Source organism: Hesperophylax consimilis, chromosome 13 (genome assembly GCF_061612785.1).
Source record: "Hesperophylax consimilis isolate HC1 chromosome 13, BYU_Hcon_1.0, whole genome shotgun sequence".
Classification (NCBI taxonomy): domain Eukaryota; kingdom Metazoa; phylum Arthropoda; class Insecta; order Trichoptera; family Limnephilidae; genus Hesperophylax; species Hesperophylax consimilis.
Genome location: NC_142848.1, coordinates 27801218 through 27824355, shown reverse-complemented (window position 1 = coordinate 27824355; position 23138 = coordinate 27801218). Strand labels below are relative to the sequence as shown.

At 35.6% G+C, this 23138-nt stretch overlaps 1 protein-coding gene across 1 annotated transcript in view; it reads right to left on the bottom strand.

Annotated features, from left to right (window-relative positions):
• LOC149418707 (uncharacterized) overlaps positions 1–21536 on the bottom strand; it is a 28542-nt gene extending 7006 nt beyond the window's left edge. The window contains exons 1-9 of the mRNA XM_089638931.1: positions 20876–21536; positions 9036–9167; positions 7574–7733; positions 6715–6876; positions 2875–2928; positions 2570–2692; positions 1748–2005; positions 896–969; positions 495–714 (exon numbers count right to left, since the gene is read on the bottom strand). Of these exons, the coding sequence (XP_089495057.1) occupies positions 495–714; positions 896–969; positions 1748–2005; positions 2570–2692; positions 2875–2928; positions 6715–6876; positions 7574–7733; positions 9036–9167; positions 20876–21397 (1705 nt within the window). The 5' untranslated portion in view covers positions 21398–21536. The remainder of the gene's footprint in view (positions 1–494; positions 715–895; positions 970–1747; positions 2006–2569; positions 2693–2874; positions 2929–6714; positions 6877–7573; positions 7734–9035; positions 9168–20875) is intronic.
• Positions 21537–23138: the final 1602 nt, after the last annotated feature.

Sequence of the window (23138 nt, the reverse complement as noted above, 5' to 3'; positions counted from 1 at the left end):
AGTGGTATCTTTACGGTTTTCAAGAAAAAAATGACCGGTGAGCGACAATACAATTTTTTTTTTAATTGAATGTGTCCATTTGTAATATTATCTGAAAGAGTCTTACATCTGCTTTCAAAATCAGTATTTCGTCTTGGGAATTTTCTAAAACAGCGAATCTATTTGAAAATTAATGTCAACTGGGAATTTTTCTAAATAAATCATGAATCTGGCGACAAATCCTCCAAATACTTTGATGGGTTAGCAATAACATCTGATGTTGGAAGCACAAGGTTAATTATACTTTAACATTAGTTATGTAGGTACGAGAGTATTCAAGTACAGACGCAATAATTAAAATAAGTTGTGAATTTCAGCCAGTATCAGATTTCAGAAACAAGGTTTATTTAATCTAATAATATTGTGATAACTACGAAAAAAATTACTCCAATGTAGGTACATGAAAAAGTAGATAAAAACGATCCCTTTAAAGTCAAATACTATTAAATTCATACCGTAAATGGTAAAGACCCCTTTGGTCATCCCGAGCTCGTTCTTGGCGATGCAGTGGTACTGTCCGATGTCCTGATGGTGCAGCCGCACGAGCTTCAGCTTCATGTAGGTGCGGTAGGGAGTGGAACTGGGCGTGATCTCCGTGCGGAAGCGGTCCGCCGGCTCCAACAGCCGCCCGTCAGCGCGCTCCCAGTAGCGCAGCGGTTCGGGGAATGCCTCAACCTACAGAATAATAATGATTACGTGTTAGTATCGCACGAGCTTCATCTTCTTGAAAGTTTTTAAAACTTATTCGCTGCTAGACAGAACCTAAATTAATTCCCAGTACGCCTATGGATGGTACTACATATAGTTATTTGCTTCCACTATACGAGTTAGTTAAGAATAAGTAAAAGATACTGACCTCACATTCAAGTTGTACTGTGGAACCATTCCTGGCAGGGATCATCTGGTTTTTGATTCGGATCATGGGCGAAACTAGAATAAATATTTTTATTTTCAAAACAAAAAATCTATTCCAATACACAAATAGAGGTTCAAAGCAAATTTAGATTTTTTTGCAGAAGAACGTGTTTATAGAATGTTTTTTAAAAATTGAATAATAATATTAATGAAAATATAATGGAAGAAAAACTTAGAATTAAAATGGAGTTCTACGAATTAAACATGATAACAATAAAAAGTCAAATTTGAAGGGTCTATGCTTTTTCCATTTTCAAGAGAGCATTATTTACTAAATAAATAGATTTACTAAGGACGGCTTTCACAGAATTTGAACAATTCATCAAATTTAAAAGTTAATATTCAAGTTCTATGAAAGTCCTATTCAAGTTCTTTTACTATACAAGTACTGTGAAACAACGAACCCACAACAAAATAATAACAGAACTTTCGGAGAAGTTGAATTTTAACTTTGAAATTTGATGAATTGTTCACATTCTAACCAGTCCTAACATAATACGTCCGGTCGGTGGCCGAGTTGACATCACGTTTGGATCCCACCCAGGCGTAGTGTGTTCAATTCCTCGGTTGGCTAAGTTCTCCATCACAACACAAGCAACATTTCTCGCTTACTGTGGTGGTAGTAGGAGATTTTCAAATATTGTCAGGTTATTCGTAACGCGAGAATGTTTGTCTTTCTTTTAAAAAAAAAAAAAAATATTAGGTGATTTTTCACGGGTCTGTGCAAGCGTATGAAATAAAAATTCAGTAAACATCCGGTTTTCCAGCAATGACATGTAAAAAATGGTCTTACAATGCACCTCCAGTCTGTAAGTCTTGGTTGCCTGCGGGGGTACCCCATTGTGTGCTGTGCAGGAATACTCGCCCTGGTGCAGGCGCGATGCGCGTGGCACGTCCAGCGTGGCTGCCGCGATCCCCGAGGAGCGCCAGGCCCCGGTGTGCAGGGGCTCGGCTGCGCGAGACCATTGCACGGAAGGAGGGGGAGTGCCCGTCGTCACGCAGCGTAGGTGAACGGACTCGTTCTCGTGCACCACCACAGTCTCGCCGCCCACTGGAAAGTATTTAATACACTTTTTTACCAATGTGACTACCACGCAAGAATCCCAAACGATCCCAATCGTCTAGAGCCAGTCAGCAAGTGGGACAGTTGGGTATGTTGTGAGGCTAAAGGTGTATATTTTCATTAAGGTGTATAATATGGTTCCATGATAACTCTTCAAAATGACAATTCTACACACCTTAAGATGATAAAACAAAAATTAAATTTTGTTTCATCACTTTTCATAACTTTATAACACTTTTTATAGGTGTGTTGAATTGTCATTTTGATGAGTTATCCGGTCACCGTGTAAGATATCTAAGAAATCTCAGTTATTTTCATTACGGTGTTTTCATGTTTTTCTATTTATTTATGTTTTTTCTGTATGTAACATGAATTTTAAGTGGAAACTTCACTGGAAAATGTAATTATTTATATAAAATTGAAAACTGTTTGTTTCCCCAATAAACTAAAAATAAATAAAAATTATGTAGTGGGATGGTGTAGTTGATTCTGAAAAGTGCATCTTGTATGAGGTACTCAATAGTTTATAAGAATACTGCTGTGTACACTTACCGGCGATGGAGGGTGGGATGAGCAGGGTGTTTGTGTTGTTGTGGATCCAGGCGGAGATTCCGGGTAACCCTGGGGAGCCGTCAGTTCCCGCCCTGCCCGCTCTGCCACGTGGCCCTGACAGACCTACAATAAAATCATCTTTAAGTATGAAAACAGTAGTACGTACTAAATAAAATTTCCAGTGTTTTTTTTATATGGAAGCTTTATCGCATTATCGGAAACGTGAAACTTCATGCAAATGTATGAGTCATGAAAACTATTGCTTTATATAAATGCTAATAATAATACAATGCTAGATAGTTTACCTCTTGAACCTGTGGGTCCCGCGGGGCCTGGCGGACCAGGACCTCCGGGTTTACCTGAAACGAGATATGTAAATTAATAGTGAATCTGTTAGAGAGAGTACAGAGACAAAATACCAAGAGCTCTGAAAGATCTACGATACGAAGATAGACTCAAGGAACTAAGATTACCAACCTTACAAGAAAGAAGAGAAAGGGGTGACTTGATCGAGACTTTCAAAATTTTATCTGGACATTACAGTTGCCCTAGCATCCAACAAATCTTCACTACTAATAAAAATATAAATCTCCGTGGACACTCAAAAAAATTACCAAAACGCCTTTTGCATCTAATCCTAGAAAACACTTTCTTGCAAATAGAGTAGTGGATGCTTGGAACAAACTCCCACAACATGTCATCGATGCAACAAATATAAATCAATTCAAAGCTCTATTGGATTCACATTTGGAGAGAAGAAAGGACAACTCAATTACTGTCAAACTTGTTGTCAAATCAGATATGAGCGCATCAGAAGAATGCTGCCTGCTTATTACATAATAATAATAACTAGCAGTTAAAAACCCGCTCCGCGGGTTTTATTCTGCTAGGCCCTGCGGGCGGCACTTGGTTAGGCTTCGCCCATTTTAAGTGATATTAACAACAGTTACATTTAATAGATAGATATTTGGTCATTCACAGAGAGAGGGTCAGTATATATTGTTAAAACACGGAACAGGAAGGAGTTAATGAATAATAACATGCTAAATTTACGCATAATAAGAATGACAGTTGTTTGAGTAAATTAAATTTTACGTACCATCACAATGGATTATTTCAAATGAAACACTATTATTGACTACATGTCTACAACTGATATTAACTGTTATCGTACCTAATATAATTTACTCATAGGAGACTTGCAGTGCTTAAATATGTGTTACAACCGTCAGTGTCTATAAGTTGAATCAATATCGTATAGTTTGTCACAACAATTAAAGATAGTTATAACAAAGTTGACTGAAATAAAATAGTTTTACCTACCAATAAAACTTATATTATGTACCTAACCTCATTTAAAACCTTTATTGAGAGAAGCATTCTCAAATTCCCTTTCGCGTGGCACTTTCCCGCTCTTTTTCAGCACCTTGTGTTGGACAAGTGGTCACCAGATGCTACACATAGATTATTACATAGTGATTAATTGTACCCGTGTTTATGAATAAAAGGAGGGTAACTGTGCGATGAGATTAACAGTCGGTTTAATTAAAAGGTGTTAATTTTACTCCAACTGGTGGTAATTCTTTACCTACAACTGTTACTGTATCTAATAAAGTTTAAAGTTAGATTATATATACACCTTCATCAGGAGATTAAAAATCTATATATAAAGGTAGATTATTACAACATAGCGCCCCTGAGGTGATATCTCACAAAAGCGCAAATTGTCCAATAAATAAATAAATATAATGTTTACATTTTATTTTGTATAAACCGAAGTCAAAAATTAAATATAGATTGCAATTGGAAAGATGAAGTGGAAGGAGGGGGGAGGGGTAAGAGTAGGCTGGGTTTATAAGAATTAGGAATTACAATATCGTTAGACGGGAAAGACCAGTTAAGTGGGAAAATATTTAAAAGAGAGTTTATAAAAAAATTCTTGTTAATTATATCTGCTTTTATATTAACATGTTTCCTAATTTCTAAAAGTATTTTAAGACCTGAAAAAAAAACAAATAGCATATAACCATAAAACAATATATTCATAAGACATATAGCATTTAATTACGGTTATTCTAATAAATTGATAGTTGAAATACTAAATAAAAAAAATAAAAATATTCTCTTCAAACGGTATTTCTAAAGATATGTAGCGGTACGCCACTACTTCATTTGAACGGAATTCCAGAAGTTTCGATATTTTTCAAACAAGATTCTTGGATGTTCTTTTATTATTTTTCATTTTTGTTTGGCAAATTATACATAGCAACCAAATTGTTCTAGAAGCTTTAACTTATAAAAGCGGCAGCGTGAAGGAACTCGCTAGTATTCCGTCTCCAAACCGCCAGTCTAGTTGACCTAAATATCGCTAGCATTTTATTGTGAATAATAAACTAGATTTTTATGTTGTACACTAAGATAACTACAGATAGAAATAAACAATGGCGTAGAATTCTGTCTGTGGATAACGATACTTCTAAAATTATATATAAAAACAATCCTGGTACTATTCAACTGGCGTTTTACACTAATAACAATGAAGAAACATATTCTTAATAATAAAGATACCAAAAATCAAACAAAAAAATAAGGAGTTTAAAAACTCAATTGGGATGATTGTAATTTATTTTACAAAGATAGAACCAATAGAAACTTTGAATTCAGAACTAAACAACAAATCAGCGCTCTAAATGGAAATAGTGAATCTGAGTTTGCAAATCATCTTTTGAATAATGATCACACTTTCGATAAAAATTCAGGTCTTTAAATACTTCACTCAGGATATAAAGCATCGCAAATAAATAATTTTGAAATTTTAGAAATTAGAAAACTTGTCAATATAAAATCAGATATAATTAATAAGCAAAAAAATATATAAATAATAATGAAAAATGCCATTACAAAGTGATAAGCTTCCGGAAGAAATCTTATTATTAAACGCTTGTTAATGGTCAAGTAGTCAAGTATTGTGAGCCGCATATTTAAATATTCGCGCCAGGTATTTGGTTCGTTCTTATACCGCCAGAGGTGCGCTCTGTCGGCCATCTATAGTCGTACGTATCGGCCATATTGAAAGAACGCGTGATTTTTTTATAAACGTCAAACATAATCACGTAACTGTGGATAATTTTCACTCTAATGTAATTAATCCAATGGATTATGAACTTTCTAAAACATATTTTCTTCGATATTATCCAAAAATTATATGAGCAGAAACGATGCTTTTGAAGAAACCTCGTATTATTATGAGGCGATCCTATTTTAGTATGAAATCGTGTCTTAATTTTCAAGTTAGCTGAATTTACCCGAAACAGACAATTTTAATTTGACCAATCAGAGGGCCTACATCGTCCAGACGCTAGGACAATAATACTATCAGATAAAAAAACAAGTTTTCTAATTTATAAAACATGATTCTATTATTCTCTACCTTAATAATGTAGGTAGCTTAAAAAACTCCAGATTGTAGAGTGATAATAAGAGTTTATTCCAGAATGTATGCAGGGGTAGTGCAATGCAATATATTCCATATTTTAAATAACAGACAAATAATAATAATAAGGACGGGTTGTTTCGGAGTATTTGAACAATTCATAAAATTTCAACGTTCATTTTCAAGTTCTGTTTTTATTTCAGTTTTGTCAAGCAACTAGCCTATATTGATATAATAACAGAACTTGAATTGGACTTTCACAGATCCCAGAAATGAATGTTGAAATTTGATGAATTGTTCAAATACTCCGAAACAACCCGTCCTAAGAATACACAGATAGGCAATGCGGAATAGAAGTGAAAAATGTGTGCAAGCAGCCGTTTATGGATGATATTTGAACATCTCCCGTCTCCAGAGGGCCATCAGGAGGTACTCCATCCAGGCATAAGCTTCCCATGTGGTGGCGGAGAAGTACTCTGAAAGAGTACACTCGTCCCTCCAAAAACATTTCCGTAGTGCTGCAGTATCTATGTAGGAACAAGCGAATAAACCAATACGCACAATTACATTGTGAAACGAAATATTTAGTAACATGATGGCAAAGTTTTAATATGAGAGTCGCCGACCGATGGTCATCTCCATCGCACAGCCTCACTTGAATCTAAGTCCAAAGTCACTCGTAATTTTGTAGTATTTTTTATAATATTCTCACCATCGACTCCATTCCTTCCGTCAGAGCCGTTGTTCCCGTCCTTGCCGTTCATGCCGGGCGCACCATCCGCGCCACTCCGGCCCGGCACGCCGTCCAGCCCGGGCTCGCCAGGCACGCCGTCGCGCCCGTCCAGTCCAGAGTGGCCAGGGAAGCCCGTGTCTCCTGCAAACAAAAATAGCTAGAATAATTTTTCAATGCATGTGACATCTTAAAATACGTTTATTTGGGGTTATGCCTTCCCTTTGGTACCTATATAAAATTCTGAACGTGAGGCATACACACGAAAGGTACTGTTACAAATATACCCGCATGGCAAAGTTCAGTTCAATAATAACTCCTTTATACTTTTAACTTTATCGCCTCACTATACAAAGGGTAATTTACATGTATTATTAATTATTATATTTTAGATACTAGCGTTACCCCACCACGCGTTGCTGTTGCTCAGTCTCTCCGTAAAGATAGAGAAACGATAGCGCTTCTTCCTTTTATGCCCAACAGATAGCGCTGTTTTTCAAAAACATGTTTGTCCATCAGATAGCACTATTTAAAAAAAAAACATGTTTTTACCGGTCACAGGTGACATCTATATAATATAGGTATATAAAAATACACGCATATTCGAATGCACTTTCTGAGATATAAGATCTTTAACAAGCAAACATTTACATTTTTATTTATATAGATAGATAGATAGAAGATAGATTATAAAGATTCTTACAAAATACAATATTTTTAATGACTTTTCTGAAGTTTCACGGAATGAGCGTGAAAAATGATGTAAGTGTACCTACTCACGTATGCATACAATCCATAATGTATCAAAAAAGCAATTAAATGCATTAAGCGTAGTTGTTACCTTTAGGGCCTGGGGGTCCCACGGGGCCAGGCCCCCCTCTCTCTCCTGGTCCCCCGCGCTCTCCCCGGGGGCCGCGGGGCCCGGCCAGGCCAGGGGGACCCTGCGCCCCCGGTGGACAATACTCCTGAGTGGCCTTACAGAAGCCCTGCACCACTTGGTACTAAAAAAAATAAAATAAAGTGATTTTTTCTTCACGGGGAAATATCCGTTACGATAACAGGCCACCAAAAATGATGACTGATGGGTGCAGAGGAAGAGAATAGAGTGTTGGAGATAGATTGGAGCAGAACAGGAAGGACGGAGGACTGGAGGCGAACGACTAAACGTGGAGATAAATAAGTAATGCCGATTAATTAAAATCCTGTTAAAAACGGGCAGGCCATTTCCTGTTAAGCTTTTAGTACATTCCTAATATATCAGAACACGTGTTCATGCACCAGCATTTTCCCTGATAATTTACTATTAATTTTTATGAACACGTGTTCCGACATCGCTACAATACATTCCTTTTTTACTGAAATTTTAACAGGAAACCTGCCAATTCATTCGTTAGGGGCCTGCAGTCTCGTTTTTAACCGGATTAGGAATAATTTGAAGAGATTCTTAATAAATTAACAATATCATATATCAGTAAGTTTTCTTCGTGCCCCAGTGAATAGCATTTGTGGAAGAGGTTAGATTTTATTCTGTATGTAACGCCGTGATGATGAACGTTATAAATATATTTATATCGTTCTAAAATACAGATGTGTGATAGTTTTCAATTACTAATGTCGGTTGTTAGTGCATGGGTAAGTTATGTGAAATATTATTGCGTAATTTTTCATGTTCAATGAACTTTTAATTCAAAATTATAACAACTTATCGGAACTATTTATTTATTCCTTTCCACTTTTACTCTTAAAGTATAAGACAAACTATAATCATAAAATGAGAAATAACAACAGAAAAATGTGTAAATTACAAAGCAAACCATAATTTAATATTATTATATTTTCATATCAGACAAGCGATTAAGTAGGTTTTTAAATTATTTCACGAATTAATAATTCTTTATTCAAAATGTATCACTATTGGTTTTGTTTACAATTTTGACAAATATTATATGTGTGGTGAAAAGCAGGTACCAATGAGTTTAAAAGCAGTGAACGCAACCGCAGAGGCACACAAAACAAGAGAGCTACGGCAGAGCGTTAGACGGTGCACGAGATAACACATTATATATGAGCAGTTTTTACTATGAAGTTGCATGCTGAAATTGATGTCACGCTTCTGAGAAGACAGATATATATGTAAAGTGTAATTCACGGGAATCCTGGAATATATGGTGAGCCACACTTAGTAGTCTTCTCCGGGGGCCAGCTTCCCCTTGGCCTGCACCTCCCCCCGCAGGTTGGAGTTGACGAACTCTGTGCGAGGGCCGCGTACCTGGCAAGACAGATATATGTAAAGTGTAACTCACGGGAATTCTAGAGTAGCTGGTGAGCCACACCCAGGAGTCTCCTCCGGGGGCCAGCTCCCCCTTGGCCTGCAGCTCTCCCCGCAGCTTGGGGTTGAAGAACTCCACATGGGGGCCCACGTTATTGTCTTCAGCCTTGGAACACACAAAGACATAATTGTGGCTCTGATTAATGACTCGCAATTGAAGCTTTCTATAATAATCAATAAAGTTAAAAAAATTAACATATAATTAAAGCACAAAAATGCAATTCCTCTTTGTTTGGGTAATATTATTCATTTAATAGAACAATTGAAGGGATAATCTGCCTACCTGAGAGCGTTATCAAATTTATTTGATGCATCACTAGGACATAATTAATATTTTGGATTGGAATATTCAGTTTCAAATGAATAAATCTGAGACATACTTGCTGTACCCTTTCTATATTGCTAAATGTATGTACGAGATTACATCGACATACGATTAATAACATTCCTTTTTTCTAACAAAATATATTTATAAAAAAACACAAAGTTAAGATTCATGTCTATGTTCAGTATTTTATTTTAAAATAATTCGAAATAAGATGCATTGATAAGAAACTGTAGTCGTCTATAGATCGGATTTGAGATCTTATATACAGGGTGTATCGGCACGTACCCGACAAACTTTAACCAGCTATTCCTTAGCACATTTGGACTAAAAAATGTTATGGGCACTTTGCTGTCCGGTAACATTTTTTTTAAATAAAAAATTTCTTATTCATATTTTCACCACAATCATCCACTTTGCTGTCCGGTAACATTTTTTTTAAATTAAAAACACTGAAAAAAAATGTTACCGGACAGCAAAGTGCCCATAACATTTTTTACTCAAAATGTGCTAAGGAAAAGCTGGTTAAAGTTTGTCGGGTACGTGCCGATACACCCTGTATACTTCAAAATTGAAAATCGGGGTAAACAGCGTGTTAATGGAAGTATTTGAGTTAATTCTCTTCCTTTTCTTTTTTAATGTAAATTTTTTTTTCTCTCTTTCTTTCTTCTCTGTTTTAAAAAAATAATAGTTTGTTACATTTTTATTGCAATTAAATATCATGGTCACCCTACATGTTTACAGCATTATATTGTAATGAATAGGCTGATAGGTACCATGTAGGTATCCAATTCGCAGAAACGTCAATGTAACAATATTGTTATCTTATTTGATTTTTTTTTTAATATTTGTACTATTTTAAATCTCTTATAATCTTTGTACTATTTTTTTAATATTTTGTAAAATTATTAACCTCAACACAGGCTTGTCCTAGTGAGGTTAAAAATTCTAACGTTAAAAAAAAGATACAATGTAAAGAAACGATAAATAAATTTAACCAGTGATTTCTGAAGTTATTTGAAGCAAAAAATGTTAAAGAAATTTTTCTCTACGGCGACATTTTTTTTAAATGCCTCCATACAAATGATAGTATTTTCTACGAGTTTTAAACTGAGAGAGTGAAAAAAATTTCGCCTCAAAGAAAAATTTAATTATCATTTTTTGCTCCGAATGTCCTCAGGAGTCACTAGTTGAAATAAGTCAAGTACGCCCATTAACACCCTGTGTATGTACTTAACTGTTGGAAGCTTCCTTATAGATACGGGACGTGACTCTTCCATTTCGATTTGTATAAAAATAATAAATGATATTGTACCCTGTAGTCTGGCAAAGCGAAAATAAAAACTTAATTTTTTTTCTTATATTTTTAATTTCTTAAATATTAGAAATTATATCTAAAGTGACATTTAGACCTAAATAGTTTAAACTGTTATATTCGTTATATTATAATGTAAATTTAAAATTCACTTGAAGGTTGAATGAATGTAAGAAATATCTTTAATTGCCTGTTGCTACCTGACCGAATAACAAAGATATTATCAACATATCTAATCAAAACAAAAACATTAGAAAATAAGGAAAGTCCACAGTCCAAAAGTTTGTTTTCAATAGAATCCACAAATATTTCAGCAAACAAAGGATTACCCATAAGCAAGGGTGTCCAGGAAGCGTGGACGACTCTATTATTGGTTTATCCAAATCGGAATTATTTAATATGTTTCAAATCAGTAGCTCTGTATTTTCGGTGGAGAGAAGGTGAGTGTTGTTCTTCCATCTGTTTACCGGTACTTTCTCACGTTTAACAGTGTTTAGTGTATGACGTGTACGGTGTACGTGTATATAGTGTTTGCTTAAATTTAACCCACAAATTCGTGAAATGAATACGAAACAGACGTCGTTAGAAAGATTCCTTGGTAAAAGAAAAAGGCACAGTGAAGAGTCTGAAGAAGAGCCTTCAACATCAAAGAAATTCTTTTAAGAGAAAATACCAGAAGTCCTACTTGAAATATGGATTTATCGAGACAGGTCTGTGGTGTACTTTGCTTAGTTTGCGGCGACCTGCTCTCTAATGAGGCAATGAAACCTCCAAAATGCTTGAATTTGAATTCCAAGCACCCTGGATTAAAAGACAAGCCACCGGAGTATTTTAAAAGAATGAAACAGAAATACGAAGGACAGAAGCAATTTATGAAGGCCACCACATCAATAAATGAGAGTGCATTGAGAGAATCATATTTGGTGGAAAACCGTAATGCTAAGGCTAAAAAGCCATTCACTATCGGTAAAGAATTGATCTTGCCCGCCACTAAAAATATTTGCCGTAAACTTCTGGGAGAGGATGCTGTGAAAAAGATAGCACATGTGCCTTCGTCGGCTAGCACTGTGACTAGGCGCATTGAGGAAATAGCCGAAGACATTGAGGCATAGAGGATATACATCACTGTGGTATGCACTCCAGGTTGACGAATCTACAGATATCGACAACAAGGCAATACTACTTGTTTATGTGCGATATCTATATCAGGAGGATGTGCATGAGGATGTATTATGCTCACTCTCTTTGCCAACCAACACAACAGGAGCAGAACTGTTAAAGTCACTGGATGGTTACATATCACGAAAACTAAAATGGTCTTTTGTATCGGCTTATGGACAGACGGAGCTGCTGCCACGACCGGAAGACTTTCTAGTTTAACTGCTCGGATAAAGGAGGTTGCACCTGAATCTACGCATTGTATCATTAACAGGGAATGATACAATGCGAATTCATTAAAGTAGGTACAAAGTAGATGTATGAATACACAAATGTAAAATTATGATTTCAAGTATAATGAGAATATATTAAAAAACTAAATATGAAACAATATTAGTGAAACGTAAGAGTAACATAAAATAAAATAAAACTTAGAACAAAACTACATTACCAACGCTACTCTAATTTGTAGGATTCAACAAAGTGCTGGTATAGATTATGCTTGATTCTATAAATAGAGTCAATAAATATATCAATAGTACCCTCATACTTGTTATCCATATCATCCTATTGGTCGGTGAGTGTGTCTGATAATTGATTGTGTATGTATTGCAGAAGAATGTTATATTTTGTTGTGTATTCCTAATCGGCACGTGGAATTTAATAGTGGCAACGATGGCAGGACTGTCAATTAAATTGTTAATAACTATGTGTAACACAACCAGGTCTGATATAATTCTCCTGTCAGACAGTGTCATTAGATGCAATTGATTCATAAAACTGACATAATCAATGTAATCAATTAGAATTATTAGCGTAAAAATTACGTACCTCAGAAATTTCTGCAGAACTCTTTCTACGTTATTAGAGTGAACTTTATATAAAGGGGACCAAATATCTCGACTTGACTTCTTTCTGACTAATGAAATATAGAGGGTTCTCATACAAACTTATAATATATAATGTAGGTATATTCATATGTATTTGAATAAACTTTTAAAATGACTGCCTCAACACATATTATCCATACATACGCTATCCTAGTGAGGCCGGTTATGAGAAACCTTAACTTTTTTTATTTGTTAACATGTATGTTTCTTTAAAAAAAAGCTTGGAATTTTTTGTGCTGACCCCCCTAAAAGCTGCCAATTGGCTAAAAAATGAGATTGGTGAATTTCAGCTCAATTGGATAAGGTTAACCCGTGCCTCATCAAGGTTGAAGTTTAACTTTCTATAAATTTTTTTTTTAATAAAATACCTAACAATATTGCAAAATTTAATTACATGTGCTGTCCAGATTATGCTTTATTTATTTTCTCAATTGGTACATAAAAAGGGTGTAGTTAAAACTGTTTTCAAAGTAAATACAGCACAATCCAAATTGAAAATGATGGATTTACGAGAAAAGAAATGCAAAAAGGTATAAAAAACAAGAAGAAATAATGTTCAAAGTTTTATTATTTAAAATATACAAAAGAAAGCATTATGAAAGAAAGAAGTTATTATTATTATTATTTACATTTACAATTAATTATCAGATTAAGGTGGTAATGGCTTAGATAACGTGGGTTTTGAAGAGTCAGGAAAACATTTACGACATTCAATTTGTAACAGAAACTGTCGTTGTTCTTCGTCTTATGTCAAACAGGAATTGAAGTCTTGGATTAATTTTACCCCTCTTTCAGTTGTGTCATTGACAACCTTGAAACCGTTCAATATTTTTTTTTGCTTTTAAATAATGTGCATTTTCACACCATATATCAGGATCCGTATTTAAAAATTCTGTTTCAATTTCAAATCTTTTGAAAAAATTTAGAGTTTGATGAGAAACAAAAAAATCGATATCTTTGTCCAATAAATTATCCACTTGATGGAGACTGAGTTTTGCTTTCACATCCCTATCACATGTTTGTTTTTCAATTGGAATTAATTGTAGACTTTTTACAGCCATGCTTGTTTTGACACTTTTTTCTAACTTTTCCTCGAAGAAAGAAAATGCGACTTGCTCAGAATTGAGGTACCACAGATGATTTATCATTTTAGACAGTGCCTTGCAAGAGATTTTAAAAATTGTAGGTCTTGGTTATGGGCCAAAGTGAGTTTGGGGGCGTTAAACTACGCTTTACATAAATGTTTATTAAAAATAAACAAATGTCAGTGATAGTTTTTTTTTTCTAAATTTGTTAATGTAAATTGATCCCTGAAAAGATATATATTGATACAATAAATCAATCACCAATCAATCTAGCGTGATGAATGGCACCAGGAACTTTGAAAAAAGTATCTTTTGGGGGAGTACGTCCTAACACAACTAACGAAAGTTGAATTAATTCGTTGTAATCATCCCTTGGCTGTTGGTTTTTTTAATTGTTCTGTAAGAAATTAGTAATTCTAATATTTTTATCTTCAATAGCAGTTTTGTATTTTGTCTTGTCTAGCTTCGACCACCCAGTCTGAAAGTTTTTAAAAATATTTGAGTGGGGTCCAGTAGTTGTGCCCATTTTTAAATCAAAAACTGATTTGAGAATAATTTCTTAAATATGGTGGCGACATGCTAAATAAAGAAGATTTTTCTCTAATAATTGCTCCAACAAAACGCAAGTTCCGTTGGAGCGACCAGTATTTACCGCAACCGCAACAAAAAAAAATGTTTGTTTTATGTTTTATTATATTTTATATTATTTTATTAAATGATGTTGTTTATTATATTGTTTAATAATGTTTAATGTTAAAAAATAATTTTGAACATTCCCTCGTTCTCTTTGACTCTCTCAGTTCCCTCCAAAAACTTAAATCCAGTCCTCTTCTTCATCCTGATGATCACTTTGTATGCCTTATTCGAGAGATGATAGCCTCCATTCAAAGCTATGGTAAAACTGTAACTCTGATTTGGATTCCTGGACATGTTGGTATCATGGGTAATGATATTGCGGATGCCTTGGCAAAACAAGGAGCGTCCAACCCTGTTGTTACCCTCGTAAACCACATTCCCCTATCTGACATTTTTTCCATCATCAAAGATAGATCCCGCAATGTTTGGTTGGAGTATTGGCACATTGCTAGTCAATCCAAGGGAGCCTGCTATGCCTCAATACAAAGGACTATTCCATCAAAACCGTGGTTTCAGCAATTCCCTCATTTTTCCAAAAAATAAATTTCTTAACTCATTTGAATGAGGATCGGACATTGTTCCGTTCCTTCCCACCTTTTTAAAATTCACGTTGTTGACTCCCCAGATTGTACATTCTGTGGTCTAGAAGTGGGAACTTTAGATCACATATTTTTTGGTTGTCCCTCTCTAAACAAATATCCTCTCTCCTATCAAGCCTTATCTAAAATTGCCTCCCCTCCATTCAACATCTCATCTCTTCTAAGTCTGAACTCGACTCCAATTTTCAATATAATTTTGAAATTTGCCTATTTAAATAAAATTAATATTTAAATTCACCTTTCATTTCTCAATAATTTTGAATGATGGCCAAGAACACCCTTGAAGGGTGAAAGCCTGAAATAATGGAAAAAAAATGTTTAATGTTCAAAGGAAACAAAATTTGATCAAAAGTGATTAAATTAAGTATTTTTTTTTGCAAAAAATCGTTTTTTCATATTTAATCTCGATGAGGCACGGGTTAACATTATCCAATTGGGCTAAAACTTTCCGAATCTTATATTCTAGATAAATGGCAAATATTAGGGGAGTCAGACCAGCATTAGGACGAAAATATTTTTTCACCTTATACCTTGTAACCACCCTACTGCCCACTATTGTTTTGTGTCTACAAGACATACTATTTACCTAATTAGAAAAAAATCAAGCATCTGTTGTAAGTCACGTAATTTCACAAAAAATACGATTGTAAAAATCATAAACGAAAACTACAAAAAATCACGGAACCATGGAGAGTGATTTGGGCAGCCCTAGGGGTGCTCTACCTCTGGAATTCCACTAGACATATTTTTTTGGGACACCTGTATAAACGGTGTCCGGTAACTCAAATACTATAAGCGGGAAACCGGTGGATCTACACCACATAGAGAACCCACATTTTTATAAAAATATATTAGCAAAATGAGTAAAACCTCAAATTGTAATATCGTCTTCAATAATTAAATCTTTTTTTAATGATCACAGCATTTAGATATAGGTATATATGCATTTATTATTTCCATTTTTTCGGTAGCTAAATTCAATCAGTTGATATTAAGAGGAAGCGACAAGCCAAAAATGTGTATATTCTTGGTATACCCACAGACATAGGAATTAATAGACGAGAAGATAATGGCGAGGGGTAAAATCAACTGTTGAAGAACGAAGGGAGTGAAGCTGACTGTGATTCGTCAATAAATCAATCTGACAGTAAATAGGCATCTCGCATTATAATATCACCATTTACTTCTTAAAAGTAAAATCTGCTTTTGAATGAATAGACATTTTTACATGGGAGCGCAAATTACTCGCCACGTTATGAACCAATTTGCAAAGTCCAAATTCGGCAAAAAATTCGGTTCAATTTTCAGAGTCGAATATTTCGTTTAAGTATTTAGTTAAGACACTTATAAATGTTCATAATTTACTTCCCAGCAACCAACCAGCTTTGTGTTTCGCGTCCAGACTTTTCTCGATGTGATAGTAACAACTGATTCATATTATACGATGTGAATATGCTTAAAATAAAGTAAAATAATGCTTATATATGGAATTTAATACGACAATTGGGTTTATTCTCTTTTTCATATCTATTTTTACAAGTTTTCATAGCACAAGTCAACATTCTGCCGTGTTATTTCGTAAAATGAACCGATGATGCCTCGACCATAGTTCGCACAAGAATGATGACGTCACGTTTTCAAATTTCACTTGAGGCCATACGCGAGCACAGCCGGCTCCAATGGAACCGGTATGGGGAGTGGGGATAATACGCTTTTAATCACTTAGGGCAGGTCTACTAATATTCATATGTCTATGGGTATACCTTATATTGTAGGTAATAGGCATTAAAAACGCTTGACAAACCGAGTCTAGAAACGTACGATTTTAAGCACAAAATTGGTTTTTATTTATTTTGTAAATAATTTTATAAGAAAGCAAAAAAGTTAATCAAGTGAAACTGTTACTGATAATCTTAGCTATAATACTGTATTTTTTAAAGCTGTTTCCTTTATGCGTTCATACATTTCTATTGAAAAAAAAATTAGTAGTTTACATGTAAATTTTTAGAGTAATTTATTTTTTTATTTGTATTCTACTCAAGCGAAACGATAGGAAAACCTTCAATTAATCTAAAGCATATTTTTGGTATTTATAATGTACACCAATTCGTTATAAGGATTAATCAAAATAGTGATTTGGCACTAAGCTACGCCTTAACCCCCTAGCGACCGATTTTTTTTTTTTAAATTTGAGCTAAAAGTTTTCAACATGCCACTCAATTTACTAACATATGTTGAAGATTCACCAGTTTCTCGCTTGTGCTACGTGTTTACGGACACCATGTATAATATATATGCAGCTGGTCCAGTTTTTTCACCACCTAGGATTCTTGCTGCAGAGTCTCCATCTTATGTATTCGTCAAACGTCACAGCGGTGCTGTCAGGTCTGGTATCTATGTGAGGATATTGTGTCAGCGCTTTATTAGCAGCAGACACATACCTGGACGGATGACGAACCTCGTGCTGACACTGTTGGTGGACGCGGTAGACTCTCGCTGCAGCAGCTGGTCCAGTTTCTTCACCACCTAGGATTCTTGCTGCAGAGTCTCACCTATTCCTGTTCTTCATTTTACTTAGCTTAATTTGACTTTATTTTTGTAATATTTATATTTTTTGTAATACCTGCATCAACTGTAAAGCGCCCCTGAGGTGATATCTCACAAAAGCGGCGCTATACAAATTGTCCAATATTATTATTATTATTATGTAGGTATTAGGTATCTCCGGCGCCTTCGTGCCATACGGAGCGTATTCTGTGCAGTTAGTAGGTATACCCGCTAATGGTTGATGGCCGATGACTAGTGACTAGTGACTAGTGGCTAATATGTCCTATGCTACTTGTAAGTGTCCCAATGATTGAGTTATCGCCAACTCATTGCTCATTGGTCCGGTAATTGATCGACTCTGCGGTGTCTTTCAGAGGTGCTCAACTTTCAAACTTATATTGTTGATTTAGATTTAGGTAGGTATCTACCAGAAGGAAGAAAAAAAACAGTTCAATTTATTGAAATAACTTTGGAGGCTTCATCAATGTAATATAATTACTAGCAGATAATAATCCGCCCGTGGTTTTTTTGCTGCTAGGCCCTGCAGGCGGTTTTTGTTTTAGTATTTTGATTTACATATATGTCATTTAGTTATGTTTCCCGGTAGTAGATTTTTCGCCGCTTTGTATGAAGAATGTGTGCAAAAATTTAAAAATCACGTACGGTTACCTAATAATTTTTCTAGCAAAATAAAAACCATTTGTACATATGCCGTATAACTTCGTTAGTTTGAAATCCACTGAACCTAATTCGAAGAAATTTATTACTAAACAGAACTCAAAAATAAAGATGGCGGCTGAAATTGTACATTTTCGGGTTTTCCCTCCTCTAACCTCTCCTATACCAATTTTGAACCAAATCTATTGAGAGCTCTGAAATTTCAAGATGGTCACCAAAATTTTTAACTTAACGCTTGAGTTCATCTCCCACCTCCCGCCTAATCACCACTATACTTATTTTGAACCAAATTGATTGAGAATTTAAAGATGGCTACCGAAAGTTGGCATTTTGACTTAAAATTCGAGTTCATTTCCCACCTAACCTACCCTATACTAAATTTTAAACAAATCGGCTGAGTACTCTTGAGTAAAATTTCAAATTGGCCGCCGACAATTTGTCTTATATTCATCTCCAAACTTTACTTCCCCTACACTACTTTCGAACAAAATCGGTTGAGATTTATAAAAGTTTCAAAAATGTATCTCCCAGTTTCTCCCTCATCAATTTTGATCGAAATCGGTTGAAAACTCTAGAGTTTCGAAATAGCCGCCGAAAATTTGAAAGTTGACTTAAGATTCGAGTTCACCTACAGTCTGACCTCATCTGCACCCATTATGAACCAAATCGGTTAGGAGCTCTAAACTTTCAAAATGGCTGCAAAAAATTGGCACTTTGATTTGAGATTCGAGTTTATCTACCACGTTTACTAATACCCCTTTACTATTAATGAATCAAGTCGGTTGAGAACTCTAGAATTTCACCGTAGCCGCCAAAAGTGGCGATTTTCTCCTGAGATGTTTAAAAACCCATCTTCAGGTAGTCCCACAGGAAGAAGTCGCAAATGCTCAAATCAGGTGAGCGAGCGGGCCACCCCACGTCACCACTTAGAGAGACGAGGCGCGCAGGGAACATCTGTTGCAGTTTCGTCGTTGAAATTTGAGCAGTATGGGCCGTAGCACCGTCCCGTTGAAACCAGATGTCTCCCAGATCTGTTTCCTCCGTTAGTTCTTTAAATTGAGGCTCAAAACGATTGAAGTGCGGCCGGAAGGCCCACTGGGTGGCGACGAAAGAAGGCCATTTTCAAGAAACGTGTGGATGGCGAAGCCCCGGTGTTTTTCAGCCCAAACCATGACAACGACTGAAAATGGAACGACCCTCCCGATACAATGAAACCCCTTCCAGGTTCCTACTCCTACCACACGAGATGTACCGGCCCTTCAAAACTGCATTGTATGTTTTACTACATCCCGTAGAATGTTCTAGGACGTACCACGAATGATTCTCGTAGCGTTATTTTAATAAAATTGAACATGTTTTAATTCATTGGAGAAGAATACTAATTAATTACTAAATACTAATCAGAATACAATACTAATAAATCTGAACATATAACAGAAAAAAATGTATAACGGTCACAACTAGTAATCGAACTCAGCATATATATGGGATGTATATAATAAATATGGTTAAGACGCTGTTCCGGTAAGACAATAGACCCTGGGTTCGATTCCTAGTTGGGTCCGTATTCTTTTATTTTCTGTAACTTTTCCGTTTTAGGTTTCTTTTTAGATTTATTAGTATTATCTTCTTCTTCGATTGATAAATAAAATGTTTGCAACAAAAAGTCAAAAGAATGTGTGAAATGATTTGCGACCGCTATAAAATTCATTAGTTTTGCTTTTTATAAATGTGGAACTTCTCAGCGCATGGAATACCAATTTTTTATTAATAACGCAACTGCGATATTTCTAACGAGAATAATAAGATTTTAAATATAGGTAGGTATATGTTTTTTTTAAATTGGAGTAGTGTTCAGATGTCAATAGACCTTTGGAAATTGGAAGATGCTCTGAGGAACTAGCGTCATTGATCCCTTCGGCACCGGTGCGTAGTCGGGATACACGCCAAACGCGCGCCCAACATTTGTACACAGTTGACATTTGTCACATGAGAACGGGTTCGGCTGTGGAACGAACTGCCGGCCTCTGTGTTTCCTCCCTCCTACAACATCTCTTCAAGACCCATGTTCACTCCTTCCTCTCCACAAAAAGACCCTCCACACAGCATCCCCAAAGATGACATAGGCCCTGAGGGAGATTATTTTCTTCAGGGCCTCCTGTGTGGAGTTAATATAAAAAATAAAAAAAATAAAAAAATTTGCGCTGAAATATATGTGTAATAAGTCACTATCCGCGTCTGTCCGTTTGTGCGCTTAGGTCTTCTAAACCATACAATGTAGTTTGACAGAGTTTTCACTATCATTTAGAGAATTTCTTTCGTAAGGTTTATATATATAATACATGCATATTATATTTATTACAATGTCAGCTAGTATTTATGATTGTTGGTAAGGTTGATAACTCCTGCCCCCTGGCTCTGTTTACAATCTGTTCATTCAGACACTAGCGAGGCATCATAATACTAATACAAATGTAATGAATGCCATTTCTTGAATCAATAATCTATCGGAACTTTGATTCTTGGGAATCAGAATATTTATAACGGGTCAAAGAAAATAAGTAATAATTGTCTCACTCACCGTCCCCGAACTTCTCTTCGTCCTGTGATTGCAATCAATATTCTTCTTCAGGATTTCCAAAACTTTCGGCTCTAACTTGTTCGACAACTGCTGGTCCACCAACGAATTAACTCTGTCACTCGACCACACTTCCAATCCACCTAGTCTCTCGTCCAATCTTGCATCCATGAGCTTGTGCACTTTGGTTTCAGTCCAGAAGTCTATCATTTCCGATCTCTTTTGCAGAATGGAGTTGAGGTTTTCTTTTACCCTTGAAATGTCCAGCGTTTCTAGTTTGTTTTGTAAAATGTTGTCGATTCTGTCTATCGACCATGTTTCTAGGTCTATTCTTTTCTGGTTTGTCCATGATTCGAGTTGAAGTTTGGCAGCTACGAGCCATGTGTCGTCTAGGTTTTTAGCTAGGTTATTGGCGTTTCGCAGTACGGCAATTTGAGCGCCGAGGACGAGGCAAGCGAAGGTGCAGGCGATCCAATTGATCTGCCACCGGGCACTCACTGAACTAACACTTTTCTTTTTAGTCATTTTTTAGTTTCTGGAACTGGGGAAGAAGTGAGATCGCGCCTGGCAGTAACACAACGCGACATGGCTATCAGACCACGGCACCTGACGGTAGACTGGTCCGGCGGGTGCGGGAGCGCGGAAGCTGTGATTGACGAGGGAATATTTTATCTTCGCAGGGAACAAAAGGTCGCCAGCGCCGCCGGACGGAGATAGGAGGAATCCTACAGACGAGATGAAACGAACTCTTTATCAGTCGCTCTCCGCTGTCAATCAACTAATTCATTCGTCAGTTTGTCTGTTGCCGGTTGCGTCAATACGGCCACGTGTTGACATACATTAGTGTATTACATAGATAATGAGAAATTAACACATTCATTCATTACCAATGACATAATACATATTAGAAACGTCTTGACGTAGTATAATAATAATTTTCAAAGTGCCCCTAAAATCGTAAAAATCGATAGCTTATACCGCTATATATTATATTTGTAATAAAGAACGAAAACATAAGAGCTTACCTGTGAAATACAATGGCTTAGAGTTAAAATATTTCGAATACATTCCAACTTGCGCCTGTCGAGGATTGATTCTGCAATCAACACAACATCAAAACTATGCAGTTAGCAGAAGTTTCATTTTCGAGGGGTAAATTAATCACCTTTTAAATACTATTCTGCAATGCACATAACTCCCGTGTTGTCAGTAACGCATGAGTGAGATACATTACGGGTTACATCTCTAAATAGTATAACTGTTTGTGCGCTCAGTTCTTCTAAACTACGCACTAATTTTGATAAGGTTTTCGATATCATTTAGAGAATTTCTCCCGAAAGGTTTACATGTATAAAACATGCATATTATATTTACAAACAGTAGAAAAAAGTCGATGTTTTGTAATCGTAAGAAAATATTTTTGTGTGCTTAGATTGCCAACGCTGGCTAAACCTTATGAGATACATCAAAAATATATTATTATTTTTTTGGTAAACTGATGTTTAAGACAAGATTTTTTATGCATAGCACAAAGGGTAACAATTATTTTACAAGCAATAATTATTAGCCTGAAACACTCATCCACATTGAAAAATCTCCTGATAAAAGATACATGACGCCAACGGGACTTGAACCCGTGTCCTTTCGATTTCCGGTCGACAGCTCTGACCACTGAGCTATGGCGGCTTATCTCTTATCCGCGAATTAATTCAATATATACCTACTAGTGTTTCATTCAACAATTACTGCTTGTTACATTTTTTCACCTGAAAACAACATACTTTATTTTATATGAGAAAGGCATTGTAAGTGCTAAACTCTCACTAGATGGCGTCTACTAGTATATCTTTTATCAGGAGATTTTTCAATGTGGATGAGTGTTTCAGGCTAATAATTATTGCTTATAAAATAATTGTTCAAAAATATATACTACGGAGTTGTATATCTTTAAAAGGCCTACAGTAAAGTCCGAGAAGGTATATGTCTACTAGTTTTGAATATTGTTTTACTTCTTCAAGCTCTTGTACTCCCGGCAGATTGATTATAAATATTAATTTATTTAGTTCGTTAGTTAACTGCAGTTTTTTTTAATAATTTAGATTCCCGAATCTCTAAAGAATTATTTATTTATTTATTATAAGTACATGTTACATGATTAATACATTTATTTAGTGAAGATACATTAGAGCACCATACTACTAGGCAGCTGCCTGTTTCATGGTGACCAATGAGGAATGGTTAGTTTGAATTTAAGTCTAGTGTAAAC